Raw genomic sequence first — 17,345 nt, forward strand, 5'->3', positions numbered from 1 at the left:
CCATTAGGACACTGAAGTAATGGCTGCTCAAAATGGAGCACTGCAGCCATATGTGAACAATATATTATAAATCAGTTATTTCAAAAGTAATAGTCCTTTTCAACATTAGTAATGATGTCTTGACTATATTTGAAATCAAGTATCAATTCTTTGAAAAACATGAAAATTTCACAGTGATTCTAAATTTTTGAAAGCTGTGTGTGTACACCAAGTTTTATACAAGTTTTATTTGCATGGATGCATTAACTGGGTTGGTTTACTTAAGCTATCAGCACAATGTGAGCACAAGGCTCTTCTTAGCACAAAATAAGAGGCACATTTCTGAGCGCGCATCCATAGATTTTTGCAGCAGGTATTTTCTGTTTATGAGCTTGTCTCTTTTGGAAGTCAAAGATGGGGGGGTGGAAGATTCAAGATGCATTTCTTTAAAACAATGGGTGTGCATAATTGGAAAACTTCCCAGAATCTCACTGACAGAAGCCACCATGGAAGAATTTTCAAGGCGTTGTGTGCTTTACAGCTTTTGAAGGACTGTAAAGCATTCTTCACCTTTATATAATTGTTCTGCTGATGTGAATTAAAACCATTAGGGCACCGTGGTTTCAGGAAAGTGAACTTCTTCCCCTAGGAGTATCGAAGGAATGCTTTGAGCATCTTATTTGGGAAGCATGTCATGTGCTATATTTGTGCTGTCAATGCAAAGACCTTTGAAGAGTGAACGCATCACAGCATGTGTGTGTCCATCCCAATCTGTGATTTTATTTTCACACCTGTGGAAATGGTTCAGGCAGGTGTGCCTCAGAAAGGTTTGTCAGTTCTTCTTTCTGGATTTCTTCTTTTGCATACACAGTGCCAAGCACGTCCTTCTACATCAATGCACATTGTGAAAAGTGGAGAGCACGTCCTTACAGATCAACACACACCATACAAGGTGGTATGCACGTCCTTACATATCTGAGTTCTCTCCACATGTTTGTTTTGTCTGTCTCCTGTAAACTACAGCTGGAACCATCAGCCAGCTGCCTAAAATTCCACAGAAGTATCAGATTTCATATACATTTAATCTGATTTTATCTCAGAAAAAGTATTTTTTCTTGACATCTGCAGTGAAGTGGGGTGTTTGCCTTTTATCTGCTGCCTTGCTCAATCATCCTAATCTGATCTGGCCTTTGAAAGACTTTCTAAAACCTGAGCAAAACAATCACAGCGCATCATGCCGAGTTCAGGGCATTTCTTCTTCACCTATGCTGAAGGGAGCTGCCAAAGTCATTTCATTTGCTCGTAAACGAAACAGAGGCACAGTAAATGAAATGGGCTACAGGCGAGGGTGCGGTGGTGATAAAAAGTTAGGCTGTGGGGCCATTAGGGGGAAAGGACTGCACATGACAAAGATAAGCATTAAGGTCTGTAAGGGGACTGGGGTTGCACACAAAAGATGGCCCATTGGTTTCTGCACCAGCTGTGGGAATTGAGACACATTACAAAGGTCCATTGAGGGTGCAGTGCTCAGGTTACAAGAGAAGCAATGAAGCGTCACTGGACTGGCAACATAGACCACTGCTGCCTCCTCTGCTACCCGTGACCATCCCAGGCCCACAGCCACTACTTCAGCCAGGGGTGACCTCCCCAGTGGCTTGCCCTGTCGTGAGACCAGGGTTTCAAGGTGACACTTGAAATGAGCCACCCTAACTATCTATGGCAAGGAAGCCTTTTTGGCGGAAAAGATGTGTGGGGTTTTCTTGTATTTCTTGAAGTCCCTAGAGTGAAAAGAAGCTGGTGGATCAAAACGTATGCATTTGAAGGACTGATGCCTGTTATGGCTATTGGATCAAGTCGAGAGGTGATAGCATCTGGACAGATATGAACTGGTTTAATCCAACTTGTCACTGATTACTGAAGGTCTACTGAATGTCTGAGGGCCTTAAAAGCCCCACCATTCCAGGTCAGCAATGGCTTATTCGAAGTGTTTAACTATGAGTTTGAGCAGGTGGAGGCAATGATGAACATTTTCAGCAAAGTGAATTCTTCATAAACATCAGAGGCTTGAATAAGACTCAAAGACTCATCAAGAGTCAAACGTCACACAAGGTCCACTGAATTTATGACTTGAATAAAATCATTGGACTGAAAATTCAAGCTGTACAAATATGTCTACTGTTATAAATACATGTGTAAGACTGGAAAAGGTGGTGAGCCACTTTTCATTTTCCACTGTACAAAATTGATCATCTTGGCATTAATCTCAAAACCAGTTTCAAACTGAATATATTCTCAACAAAAACCACTAGTATGCCCTTTCTCATCAAAAACACTCTTTTTGAGAACAGGCTGCCTACTAACAAAACAAATGCATTTGTATGAAAAAACTTCCAAAATCTGAATGAGCAAAAAGCACTATATTTAAATCATAATAAACAGATAATTTGTTTTCATGTAGACCTTAATCTGGCGATTAATAAGCATATCACCACCTCTCTAAATTCAGAGTAAACCCCCACAGTGTACGAGTGTGAGGGTGCACAATCCTTCCCAAAGCCCCTAAATCCATCTCCCAGACAGTGGGCGTTCCAATAATTTGGAAAAAGGAATGGCGACAATTTGTTTCTTCAGCCACAAAGTGGTTCTGGACTAAAATCAAGGCGGGGGATCGGTTCTGAAAAAGCTTCCTCTTTATTTTGAGAGCTGAATGATTTTTTTTCCCTCTCTGCCCCAGCAATTGGACTGGAGACCAAGCACAGCCGTCACTTAAAGAGTTCACAGGACAGGTCTTGTCCCACAGTGCAGTAACACGATATCCTAACATTATGTCATTGGTTATGGCTTTCAAAACTGAAGTTATACCACATAAACACATGCTTGCTTAAAATGATTTGAGCTCACTCAGGTTGTATTTCTGGACTCACCCTGAATTTGACAATGCCAGCAGGAGACAATTCATTTCAAAAAGACAAGTTTAATGAAAAGCAATCATGAGCAATGGGGGCTAGATTTCTCAATCTGTAGTGGGAATGTGACATCTGAACGTCATCAAAAAGAGCCCTTCTGTTGAGAGACATATTGCACCCAGTAACGCAACGCACCATTTTATACGGTAAAAATTTTTACGGTATTTTCACATGCAATGTCTTTGCACTTTCAGGCTCCTAGAGTAATAATTGTATTAAATTATTTTATTAAAAATTCTCAAATGGCATTTAAAAATCCAATTAATTCATAAATAAATTAGCAGCTTGTATATCTACAGGGGTGAAAAATGTGAATTGCCACAAAGGAGACTTAAGTACTTAAGTGTCCATACTGACTTGCATCTTTGAGTTCCCTCCTGCTAGCTTCAGGGCATCAGCTCTAAAAGCCAGGCCTGACGAGGAGGTGATGGAGGTACCTCTGTTTACTTGGTGGTCTAAAATCGAAAGCACAAAGGTATTTGCTTTTGTCTCCCATGTGGTAGAATAATCTCCCTCTCTCACTCAGACCTGCTGAATTCCTCTCAAGTGTTCAAGAAAGGTCTCAAAACACATCATCTGGGCTTACTTCTGCTTTGATTTCCTGTGTACATAGCAAAAAAACTACAAAAACTACACTATGTACTACATGTACTATGCTATCTCTTTAATAACAATCCATCTGCTGATGTAACGCACTTTTGTATTGTTCTCTGAGCTGTATGCTGCGTGGGAGAAAAGTGTATGGTAAATTAATAAAAGTAAATGTAAATAATCGTAAAGTAGATGCAACTATTGTTTTCTGAGATGTATGTTGCTTTGGAGGAAAAGTACCTGCTAAATGAATAAATATAAATGTAATGGGCCCTCTAACAGAATGGCGTTGGGAAACAAGTTGTGAGCATTGCCCAGCCCTAAATGTCAAGGCAAAAAAGAAGGCTGGAGGGTGCTGCTAATGCATGTTTGTAATCGGAGGACAGTAGAGGAAGCGAGACAGAGTGGCAAAGAGAGCAACAGCCAATACGGGGACCCCACCCTGGGATTCCACCAATGTGGTCCCTCAGCAGTGAATGCTCCAGGACGCCTCTGTTGTCTCAGCCCCGGTATCATCTGAGCACTTTGCCACAGGCATCAGCTTTTTTTCTGTGATGAGGTCAGGGACCTCCGACTATTTAACATACACGACGTTGCCTTGCTGTCTGCGAGTGCTTATTAGGTCTGAGGTGCAGAATTTGATTTTGGACAAGTGAAATTCTGCCATGCAAGGGCATAGACAACCATGCGTGAGCAACTGCTTCTGAATGTTATTAAGAGGTGACTCCTGTCGAGGAAAAAAAAACAGTCAACAATAATAAATACACTTTGATTGACCAAGTAAGAAAAAAAAAACCCTACCCCTGGTTTAAAGTTGGTCAGATGACAGCGACTGGCCTCTGCTTATTCTTTTAATGCTCGATTAACAATGAAGGTTAAATTTTAAATTATTTTTGGCTGCTGAGACTGATGTGTTTAAACAATGATGACCTCTAATAAAAAGACCCTCCTGAACTGCAAGATTAGGAGTGGAATTGAGCCTTTTTCTACGAGGTTCAGTTTTCCAGCTGTCACGGTGGATGAAAATTATTTCTCTCTTGTGCTTGTATTTGGTACACATACTCTAGGGAAGGGCATGAGGTCTACTGGTCTTGCTTTACTGTAGAGCTGCCGACAACTTAATTTCACATTGCTGGGGATCACCCACCAGTCTCGAAGTGACTCGCAACACCGAACCTGATACCACCTCGTTCAGGGCGCTTCTTCAGTGCATCGTGCTTCGCATAATTACTGTCTCTATGAAGTCTGTGCACAAAGGCTGTCGGCAGTGCATGGCAGAAGCAAACAACATGTACCTCAACTGGAAATCTGGCACCGGATGGGGCTGCAAGGGGAGCGTGAAGATTGAAACAGGCAGGAAACCTCTGTAGAGGAGCACAAGAGAGTACGGAGGGAGTGAACGTTGTCCGGCTTGCAGTTACCACTAAATTGCCACTCCCAGGGGTGCGTCCAAATTTTTTGAGCGTGTACCAACCACAATCCCGCTGAGCAAGAGGTCAAAGGATGGCCAGTGGCAGCCGGCCTCGCCCCTCAGCCAATACACATGGCCCTAAACAGTCATAGGTAGAACAGCAGGGCTGCTTCCAGTTCCCAAAATTTACTGAGCACAGCTAGTAGCATAGTGGTTACAGCTGCTGCCTTTAGACCTCAAAAGTTGCAGGTTTGAATTCTAGCAGTAGCACTCTTAAGCAAGGTACTCATTCTAAATTGCTCCAGTAAAATTACCCAGCTGTACAAATAGGTATATAACTGTAGGTAGATTAATGCTGTAACTTTCTTTGGAGAAAAGTGTCAGCTAGATGAATAAACTTAAATGTACTGAAATGATCTGTAGTGTAGACACACACAGTCTTTAACAGCAGCTTTTGGAAACAGACTGATGGTCTCTAAAGACTACATGAGTAACACACACACATTCTCTGAAGCCGCTTGTCCCAAATGGGATCGCGGCAAGCTGGAGCCTAACCCGCCAACACAGGGCACAAGGCTGGAGGGGGAGGGGACACACCCAGGACAGGACGCCTGTCCGTCACAAGGCACCCCAAGCGAGACTCGAACCCCAGTCCCACCGGAGAGCAGACCTTGGTCAAACCCGCTGTGCCACCACGCCCCCCACTGTGCCATCTACAGCACCAGTGAAAAATGTGGCCATATAGAATTTATTTATATATGCACATAAACATATATATATTTATTTATTTATTTATTTATTTAAATGGCTAACACAGGGCAGGACAATCCTAATCATGAAAGATCCTCACAAGGATACAACACCGTCCAACTACCAACTGATAACCTGCCTCTCCACAACATGGAAGCTCCTCTCAGGCATCATAGCTGCTAAGTTGAACAGGCACATGAGTCATTATATGAGTGATGCTCAGAAGGGCATTGGAAACAACAACAGAGGGTCAAAGCACCAGCTACTGGTTGATAGAGCAATCACTGAACACAGACAGACCAACCTGGGAACTGCCTGGATTGATTACAAGAAAGCCCAAGACTCAATGCCCCACACATGGATACTGGAGTGCTTGACACTATACAAGGCCAACAGGACACTAACAGCCTTTCTCAAGAACTGAATATGGCTCTGGAAAACAACACTAGAAGCCAACTCCAAGGCCATCGCACAAGTGACATTCAAGTGTGGCATATACCAAGGTGATGCACTGTCCCCGCTGCTGTTCTGTATAGGACTGAACTCCCTCAGTCAGATCATTTCAAAGAGTGGATATGGATATAAATTCAGAAGTGGAGTAACCATAAGCCACCTCCTGTACATGAATTCAAGCTGTATACCAGGAGTGAACGAGACATCAATTCACTGATCCACTTCACCAGGATATACAGTGATGGCATTGGGATGTCATTCGGACTGGATAAGTGTGGTCACATGGTAGCAAGAAGAGGGAAGGTGATTAGGACTGAAGGAGTGGAGTTACCAGAAGGCAGAATTGCAGACATACAGAATAGCTACAAGTACCTGGGTATCCCACAGGTCAATGGGAACCACGAAGAGGCAGCAAGGGGATCAACCACAACAAATGCCTCCAGAGAGTAAGGCAGGTCCTGAGAAGCCGGCTCAATGGTAGGAATAAGATCCAAGCCATCAACACGTGTGCCCTACCAGTCATCAGATACCCAACTGGAATAATAAGTTGGCCACAGGAGGAGATGTATGCCACAGATGTCAAGACATGAAAACTCTTTACAATGCACAAAGGGTTCCACCCAAAGTCCAGCACCGTGAGACTGTACGATAAGCTAAAAGAGGGGGCTGGCCAAGGGTCAGTGAGTGTCAGAGACTCTACCCAGGATGAAACAAGAAGCATCCAAGAGAAGATCAGGAAGACGCCCCCCCCCCAGGACAAATCACTAAGTGAATACCTCAGGCAGCAGAAGACGGAGGGTAATGAGGAAGAAGAGGGGACATCATGGAAGACCAAGCTCCTCCATGGGCTCTACCATCAACAGATAGAGGGAGTGGCTGACATCAAGAAGTCCTACCAGTGGCTGGAAAAGGTCGGCTGGTTGAAGGACAGCACAGAGGCTTTGATCATGGCAGCACAGGAGCAGGCTCTAAGTACCAGATCCATAGAGGCCAGGGTCTATCATAGCAGACAGGACCCAAGGTGCAGGCTGTGCAAAGATACCCCTTAAACAGTACAGCACATAATAGTAGGGTGTAAAATGCAAGCTGGCACAGCGTACACTGAGAGGCATAACCAAGTGGTTGGGATAGTGTACAGGAACATCTGTGTAGAATACAGACCAGAAGTCCCCAAGTTCAAATGGGAGACACCACCAAAGGTGGTTGAAAACAGCAGCGCTAAAGTCCTGTGGGACCTCAAGTTCCAGACTTAGAAACAGTTGCTTGCCAACATAGTGGTGGTCCACAAGGAGGAGAAGAGGGAAACTGTGGAAGGTGAAGTCCAGAGCGGTCCCAGTGGTAATAGGATATATATATATATATAGCGAGCTTGGCTGGGTCCTGCTCTCTGGTGGATATGGAGTTCGAGTCCTGCTTGGGGTGCCTTACAACAGATTGGCGTGCCATCCTGGGTGTGTTCTCTCCCCCTCCAGCCTTGCACCCTGTGTTGCTGGGTTAGGCTCCGGCTTGCCGTGACCCCGCTCGGGACCAGTGGTTTCAGACAGCGAGTTTGTATTCAGAGCCCCTCACTTTTTTCTGCAAAAATTTCAAAAATCCTGTTTTTGCCTTGTCGTTATTTGGTATTGAGGGTAGACTGATGAAATAAAAATGAATTTATACAATTTTAGCATAAGGGTGCAACATAAAAATTGAAAAAGCTGAAGGGGTCTGAATATTTTCTGAATACATAGTATATCATACACACATACATACATATGCATTATCTGTATTCTCTTGGCTCTACCTCTTGCATATAAAACCTCTAAATTAAAGATTAAGAAAAGATTTTATTAGCCCAGTGTGTTTGTACATACAAAGGATGTGATGCGGTGGATGCTCATTCAGATACACACACACATTTTCAGAACCGCTTGTCCCATACAGGGTCACGGGGAACCGGAGCCTACCCAGTAACACAGGGCATAAGGCCAGAGGGGGAGGGGACACACCCAGGACAGGACGCCAGTCCGTCGCAAGGCACCCCAAGCGGGACTCGAACCCCAGACCCACTGGAGAGCAGGACTGTGGTTCAACCCACTGCGCCACTGCACCCCCATTCAGATACATATAACATAAAACATTAAAGTACAGGCAGTCCCCGGATTATGAACAAGTTCTGTTCCTCAGTCTATCTTTAAGTCGGATTTTTACGTAAGTCAGAATACTTAGGTATAGTTCGTGTCTAATGTCAGTTTGTCAAATGTTTGTCTTAGTATATAGTATATTGTGGACCTTTCTATGGATAAAAAACATTAAAGAAACAAAGAAACATTAAAGAAATTTTTAAACCGATTTAGGTCAAGACAACCGACCAATCAGAGACCAAAACAATTGCCAAGGCCGAAGGTCACCACAAACCGGCTAACCACGTCAAACCTCCAGAAAACTCCCACGTTCAAACTACATATAAAGAAAGAAGTCCAACACACTCCACACAATTTGTGCACTGATGATGTCACCTCGACTGGTGATGAAACGTCTGCAATCTAAATGTCAAGCTCGGTGAACTGCTGAACACCTCAATCAACAACCCGAGCTACGAAGACCACCAATCTTCTCAATAATTTCCAATTGAAGAAACATTTCCAGATACACTAAAACATCTTTAATATAACAATACAGTAATAATAATAAAGAAATGTAATGATAATAATGATAACAACAACAACAACAATAGTAAGAAATGTTACTACTGTCATGATGAACAGACAACTCGGAGGAGGCTGGACCTAAGTGCAGGATCATTTATTGAGAATCAAAGGACTAAACATGTTCTCGTGGTCGGGGACGGGCGAATGGTCAGTCGAAGGGCAAACTAACAGAGGCAAGGATCCAAAATTGTGGTCGAGGGACAAGACGGGCGGTTGGTATCAAAGAGACGTGGAACGGGATGGGGGAACGAGGGACAGCACTTGGAAGAGCAAAGTGAGATAGGTTTGAGAACGCAGAGGGGACAGTTGTGATCCTGCAGCTGGAAAGAGGTTGAAAAGTGTTTTTTTTATAGCCAAGTGCTCTGATTGAAACTGCTGGTTGAGATGCAGGCGTGGTCGTGACAACTACAGTATTTATCAGAGAGAGACAGTGTGTGCGCAAGTGTGCAAAACATTAAAGAAATTTAATGTTCGCTTTTCCAATGTTCATTGGTGTTTTATCTTTTTCTGATCGCTTTATTATTTCCACTTTAATTTCAATCATAATTGTTTTCCTTTTCTTGGGTGTATCACCATTACTTGCATCACATTTACGCTTTGGTGCCATGGTTAGGAGAGTAAAAAAAATTACCATGTGTAACTGACACTTTAAAAAATAAAATAAAAAAATAACCATGTGTAACTGACACTTTAATAAATATAATAGTTCAGGACATACACTATGTTACAAATGCAAAAAAAATTAAAGCCAAATACAGAAACACAAGACACTGTTAACAGCAACGTGGTCCCACTGTAAAGAAGGAAGTCTTTGTTTTACCTCAGGCTCACATGCCCCACCCACAAGCCAACGAAGCGCTGTAGAGGCACAATGTTTAGATGCGCGTAGCAAAGTAGCGCCTGTTTGTTATTACAAACCATTGTATCTAACTCAATTTTTTTATATAATAGGCTTAATTATGAAGTTTTCATTTGACTGTTACTTAAGGGTAACAAATAAAATTAACTTCAGTCAGCAAGGGGTGTTTCATGACTATGGGTTGTACGTAAGTCGGATGTTCGTAACTAGGGGACTGCCTGTAGTAGAGTAATGTAAAGTAATAAAGTCTGCAGAAAATACAGTCTATAGCAATCATTTACAGAGACGTGTATGAGCCTTTAAGTAATATGAGTACAGAAGTGAAAACAGCGCCAATAGTAAAAATAACCATGTGTAACTGACACTTTAATAAATATAATAGTTCAGGACATACACTATGTTACAAACTCAAAGCCCAAAAAGTGTGATCTTTATGTGCATTCAAGTGTGCTGTGGTTTATAATGTGACCTTCAGAGGCAGATAAGGGACAGGAGGGCCTAGAGAAACAGGTAGCTGTCCCACAATGACCCAAAATCACTAGAGTTGCTTTGTTTTAAAAAAATGTGTAGATGCTGGGAGCTGAATGGGGCTTTTTGGCCTGATGATGTTAACATCCTCCAACACCATGTGGAAGATTTATGCCTGCTCCACATGGGCTGCAGATGAACTGAGCCTCACACCGGTCCATCGGTGCTTCAGAACCACGCAGCGAACAGGAGGCCATCCTTCCACCTGTGTTTACCTTGCCTTTAATGTCAGAAAGGTAATGGCGTACCTGCCAACCGCTGGCTGAGGTAAACATTTGAAAAACGAGGAAGAGGGGGTGATTTCAAACAAAAGGCAGACTTAGACCAGTGGTCTGAAAACAATGCATGCAATAGAAAAGCACTTTATGTGAACTGATCAACACTCAATCCACAGATGATCTCCATCAAGGGGAGCACATAGATATGACAGTGCGTAGACCATGCAGACTAGCTTCTGCCCTGCCCTGTCATCTGAGCGGCAGACCATGTTTGGTGCTTTCTGGGTTTACAGCTGAGTGTCCCATCCTCCCCATCTCCATGTTACACAGAGACCCTGATTCTTCCCCTGCCCCACATGTACTTACAGGTAATTACTGTCCAAGAGATGTATTGCCCTCAAGGATCGAAAAGGAAAATGTGTTCAGCGCACTTCACCTTGCAGGGCTGACATAACCCAGTCGGGCTTGTAATTAGAAACAGGGGGAAGTACTTTCAGGCCAGGGGTCCATTGGTGCACCTGCAAAGGCCCGGGAAGGACTGGGAAAGCCTGGGGGCTCTAAACCTACAAGGAAGGACGAGAGGATGGGTGGATGGGAGAGCGCCAAGCCCCCTTTGAGAAGAAGGAACACAAGAACCCAAATTTGGAACAGTGAACGGAGCCTCCAGATGGCTTGCCCGACAGGTCATCGAACAAATTAAAGCTGCTTTCCTGAGTTGCCACCTCAGGCTTAAACAGAATGGCATTAAAGATGGCACATGTGAAGCACACGGGAATAACTGCAATCATGTTGTTTACATTTATTCATTTAGCTGACGCTTTCCTCCAAAATGATGTCTACCATTAAGTTTCTTACAGATCAGCAACGCTGTTGAAGGCATCCTACTGAAACTCACCCATCATGTTACAAGAACTAGAACTATTTTTGGTAAGCTCACATGTGCTCTCTCGTGTTTCCTTTAGTTTTCTTATATAAACAGGAGTTCTAAGCACCCTAACCCTTTTATGGATTCTTACACTAAATTGAGTAAATCTACTGTATTTCCAACATATTATTTTTACTGTATCAATTCAGGGTTAGTACCTTGGTATTACAGCAAGAGTAAGGATTTCAGCCTCTAACCAATATTCCACCTGCTGCCATTTTCAAACCCTGAGGCATCAGTAGTAACCACATCGCCACTATGTTTTCATACATATGTCACTATTCCTCTCTCCCAAACCTACATGATCGGCATTGAAAGCCAGAAAATGCTGCAGTACATTCGTTCGGTGTGTATAGTATAAAATTAATTTCAGCCATATCTGGAACTGGAATACAATTTATTAATTAAAGGTAAGAGAAAACTGACTGCACACAACTGCAGTTACATTCTATTCTTTTCATAACCTCAGATAATATGGAACTGATTTCTCCAGCTATTACACTGCACGTACAAGCATGAAGTGTCGGAGAGGATCATTCACAAAATCAAAGATGCGGGCACTACACAGATCTGAACAGTGTATTTTAAAGTGTTGTGTTTGGGACATATTCACGGCCATTTCAAGACGTAATGCTGCTGCAAAGGTGTTGAGACACAGCTGGCATGGTGATAATGATGAAAAGACGTCTAACTCCAGCATCCTGTTCTGTGTTTCACAAGTTCCATTTATGAAACACTGCCTGGATATTTAACTTCTGAAAAAGTGACCGGGATACCTCTCGTCCATTGCTGACATTGCACTCTAACATTTTCAGCATCTGAAAAGCAAATGCAAGGGGATAATTAGAGTGACACACACTGCAGGCTGAACTGCACTTCGTGTTCTCCGCATGCCGTATCCTGTATGTTGAAAGTTTGCTAAGAGCAATGCTGACAGCAGAAGGGTTTATAACATCTGATTCCGCCTCTCCTGAATCTGTGTGCGTTTTCTCATGGGTATTGCTCAGCCCTTCCCATGTATGAGTCTGCAAGTGGCTGTTTGCGAGGTATGACCCCCTGCTCTCTTCTGTACAAAGACGCACCTCTACTTCTAATTTATTCTCTTAGAAATTTTGCAAAACAGGTCATGTGTCAGGTTTTCTGCATTGACTACTGACATAATGTGTTCTGCTTTTCAAAAACAGACACGGTGCCATGTGGCTGAAATGCAAGGAATAATTAGTTGTTGTCTTTTAAGAGGAAGCATGGGAGATTTGAAAAAGGCAACGGATGGAAGCCTCTTTCACAAGGAATTATGGAGATGTGATGTCATAACATAAATGTACTAATGCTTTTCTCTGAAGTGACAGTGTGACACTATTTACAGTGATTTGCCCATTTAAAGAGTTGGGTCATTTGTATCAAATCAGGGTAAGAACCTTTGTCAAGGGTAATACAGGAAGAGCCTGGATTTGAACCTGGGTCCTTTGGATGCAATGCAACAGCTCTCACCACTGAGTGACACATGGAGTGGGAATGACTCTTCTACCCAGCAAAGTTTCCCGCACCCTGAATTCTGAACAAATTACTCTCCAGCTTGTTCACAGGAACAAAGGTGACCCCAAGTTCAAGGTTTTCTGGGAAATCTGTTTCATCCAAGAATGACAGCTCTGACCTGGAATGAGCTCCTTTTTTCCCCCCTTCTTCTTTTTTTGATGTGACTTGCACAGAGTGTCAAATATAGAAATCAATGCTAAAAACACATCCCACACTGTGTCTTGTTACTGTGATGTTCTCCATTGCAGTGACCATGTGGTTCAAAGTTTCCTCATTATTAAACCACAGGACTAATGCTACACTTGGCAGAGCCAATAATGAGTGGAAGACAGGCCTGAATTACATTCATTGCACAAAGTCAAAGACATTATAATGCAGCTCTGGATATCTGTAGCAACCAAGAGCACAAGCATCCTTAAATTTAAACAAAAAATCCTCCTAATACGTTGACTTGTCTTTGGTTCCTTCTGTTAATCCGATGATGAATTTATATATTAAACATATTTTTAAAAGCTGGTCCTGTCTATACAAACTGTTTTGTACCATCACCGTATCATTTGTATATTTCCCTTCACCATGGTAACTGCATCTCAGTTAGACTGAAGCTTTTAGCAAAAAGTTATTAGTTTTGCCATTACCTTGTTTCTCAGACTCAATGAAATTTCAGCAGGTAGTTTAGTGTTTCACACTGTCACCTTAAAACCTGAAGGTCCTCAATTCAAATCCCAATCTTGCTGTAGAACCCTTGATGAAACTACTTACTCTGAATCGATACAGTAAGAATACCGCACAAATAGGGGCAGGCTGACAGCATAGTGGTTAGAGTGGCACGCGGCTGTCTTCGAAACCCAAGGTCACCGATTTGAATCCCACCTCCTGTAGCTGTAGTACCCTTGAGCAAGATACTTACCCTAAACTGCTCTAGTAAAATTATCCAGCTGTACAAATGCGTAAATAGTTGTAAGTAGCTCTCTGTTGTAAGTCAATCTGGAGAAAAGTGACAGTTAAAAGAAAAAAATACCCAGCTTTGTAAATTGGTAAATGAGTGCAAAGTTACTTAACACTAAGTAAAATATAGGTTAATAAATCCAGGTACAACTTTGATCATTTTCAGAGAACCATGGTCTTATTCCACCTTGCATGTGCTGCTATTTAACATGTAATTCTGATTATGCATTACATTACATACAACAGTCATTGCGGGATTACATCCAGTAGAATAAAAGTATGAGGGAAAAAGAACACCACTCTTTGAACAGCTCTGTGTTCCAATATACTGGCACTTTTAAGTGTTGTTGACAATATGTACAGAAAATTAAATCATGTACTGCCGCATATGACGTACAGCAGGGAACTGTTTCAAGAAACAGACAGAAAAACTTGAAGGGTAAATAACATCAATAAGTGAATAACAAAACAAGACATGGTAAACAGATCTGCCAGATCATTCAAGAGAATGCGCGCGCGCGCGCACACACACACACACACACACACACACACACACACACGTTTTCTTGTAAATACTAGAACTCTACATACATAGGTTTGGTCGCTCCACTACATGAAAGGGACGCCGGGCTGCAGCTTTAAATACATTTTTAAAACATAGGTACACATGGCAGTACTTACACACTGCCCAGATGGCAAAACCTCTCATTTGAATCCATGCGAAGCTATAATTAAGAGACAAAAAAATTAAAAAGCAAAGCACGGGGATTTGGTCTTTAGACATGAAACGCAACACAAATTACAGTAAGAGCCCGTCGGTTTATGTGGTCCTTATTAAATGTTTAAATGAATAATTTCTGTGTTCCCGGAGAGGGACTCGTCTCGAAATACGGTTCCATATGTGGAATTTGGAGAAGGAGGAGGACATGTCCTCTGCGTGTGTGTGTCTGCGTGTGTGCGCTTTTGCTGTGCTCCTGATTATTAAATTAAAATTAAAAAGACAAAATTGCCATGCTCAATCAGAATGCTGCTTCATGACCATAATAAACTATATTCATCATTTATTTTAATCATCCAGCACAAGTGCATATATAATACTGTCAAACAAGCGAAGGTGGTTATTGTATTAACGTGGTCGGTTCACACATCACGTGCTTCCGTCTCTCTCTCCAGCTGCCTGTTAAATCAAGCTACTTAAAAAATGAATCAGTTATTACTTCCAAGTGATCAATAACTCCCCCTCGACCGACCCTAGTCTTCGGCACATCTTGATCCCTTTGCGGCTACAAGTGAGTAAATAACATCTCACCAAATCGATCTCTCACTCAGTCTCCCGATGAACACCCCACCTTGAGGGAGAGTAATGAAATATTAATACATAATATCGCACGTATTTACGCGAGCTCCCCAACACAACAGCAGCGCTCAGAGAGGCTCGCGCGATGCCGCAACAAGGGCGCACATGATGACATGATGTGCCGACAAGGAAGGAATCATACAACGAAGCACAAAAATACACTCGGTGCAGCAGAAGAAAGTTTCAAACTGGTCGCAATCGTGTCCAGAAGAATCTCTGCGGAGCCGCGCCGTGCGTGTCACAAAGCTCCGCCGGGACTCGGGAGAAGAAATTGTCCCATACTCATAACTCATAACTCTTAACTCACCCGTGTGGAAACGAGCAGCGATCGGTGTGTTCGCGAGGAGGAGGATAAGGATGAGGATGAGAGGCGCAGCCGCTGTCCAGCGGCGATCCATCGTTGGAACTGAGACACAGCTCATCTGACGAGTCTCCACTCTGTCCTTCCTGTATCTGTGCGTCCGAAGCGTCCCGACGCGCCCAGGTGTCCCGTCTCGACTCTAGCGCGCTGCTATCCGAGCTGTACGCTGGCAAAGCTGCGCTTGTCCGCCTTTCGGTGTGTGTGCGTGTGTGAGTGAGTGTGAATATCAGTGAGCGCACAAGCACTAGCGCTCCAGCGCCGATCTGCAGCGCACCGACACGGCGCAAAGCGCTAAAAACAGGGATCCTATTTCGGATCATGTGACAGGAAACCAAGGCGATGCCTTCAACCTGCTGCTGTGGGTATGGAGCACGCGGGTGGGCGAGTGAATGAGTGAATCAGGGTGTATTGCTGTATCAGGGAGTAAATGAGTGGTGAAGGCAATGAATTACTGAATTTTGGAGTGAATGAGTGAGTAAGGGAGTGAATTACTGAAGTTAGGAGTGAATGAGTGAGTAAGGATGTGAATGACTGAATTTGAGAGTGAATGAGTGAATAAGAGAGTGAATGACTGAATTTGGGAATGAATGAGTGAGTAAGGAAGTGAATTATTGACTTTGGAAGTGAATGAGTGCGTAAGGAAGTGAATGCATAAGGAAATTAATGACTGAATGAGTAGGGGAGTGTAGTAGGAGTGTATGCGCAAGTACCTACGTAAGGGAGTGAGCAGGGGTATAAGTCAAAGTAGTGTGAGGTGAATGAGTAAGGCAGTGAGGGAATTAGTGAATGAGAATGAGTGAAAGAATGAACGAAAGAATATGTAAATAAGGATGCGAGTGACTGGGGGAAAGATTGAGTGAATGAATAAATGAGTGAGGCTTCTCAAGTCATAGCTTAGTGTAGTAAACAGCACTGTCAGGTCCCAGGAGGGATGAGTCAGTGCGGCTCACGGGCCCACGCTGTCCATCACAGCCTGTACTATTTCTGTTTTTAATAAAAATTCACAGATGGAGAAGAAAACTGAACTGATTTGGGCTATTGAATTTAAAAACACTATTTGTAGTGTATTTTTACTTTTTTTGAAAATAATGCAAAAATTGTGGGCCTGTGCAACAGTTTCGCTTTCTGCCTATGCTGATATTGTTGCACCATAAAAATAAATTAAAAAAGGTTGTCGCATTCAATGAAAATCCTGTACATTTACTCATTTAGCTGATGTGCTCCAGTGATTTCGACTGACGGCTATATTTTGTGCATTTGCAAGTTGGAGGCCCTCCTGGTCCAAATCTTCCTTGAAGGTGCTTCTCCAAGTCTTTTTTGGTCAGCCTCTTCTCCCCACTTCTTCTGATGGTGTCCAGGTCATTGCCATCAAAGGCTGCCAATGGTTTGGCATTTGCAACATGTGTCCTGCCAGCTGTAGACGACGTTTTCATATTTCGGATAGCGGCCGTGTGCCAGTCTGTGTTAGAATTTTTTCGTTGGTGACTCGATCCTGGTGCGTTACTCCCAAGATTTTTCGAAGAGATCTCTGGTGGAACACATCTAGCTTGTGGGCTATTTTCACAGTATTCTTCCACGTTTCACTGACGTATGTGGCTGTTGGTAATACAATGGACAAATATAGCTGAATTTTCATCGCTGTGGTGATAGACTGCGCATACATTGGAAAATTCCTGCAGCTTTCCCAAGCCTTTGGAAGACGTCATGTTCAACATCGCCGTCTGCTGTAATCACATTACCTAGGTAGGCGAAGCGCTCAACTGTTCAATCGCC

The 17,345-nt window shown here is 43.0% G+C and overlaps 1 protein-coding gene across 1 annotated transcript in view; it reads right to left on the reverse strand.

Annotated features, from left to right (window-relative positions):
- Positions 1-15,945, reverse strand: part of kremen1 (kringle containing transmembrane protein 1) — a 73,502-nt gene extending 57,557 nt beyond the window's left edge. The window contains exon 1 of the mRNA XM_018737825.2: positions 15,519-15,945. Coding sequence (XP_018593341.2) covers positions 15,519-15,633 — 115 coding nt within the window. The 5' untranslated portion in view covers positions 15,634-15,945. The remainder of the gene's footprint in view (positions 1-15,518) is intronic.
- Positions 15,946-17,345: the final 1,400 nt, after the last annotated feature.

Source organism: Scleropages formosus, chromosome 12 (genome assembly GCF_900964775.1).
Source record: "Scleropages formosus chromosome 12, fSclFor1.1, whole genome shotgun sequence".
Lineage (NCBI taxonomy): Eukaryota > Metazoa > Chordata > Actinopteri > Osteoglossiformes > Osteoglossidae > Scleropages > Scleropages formosus.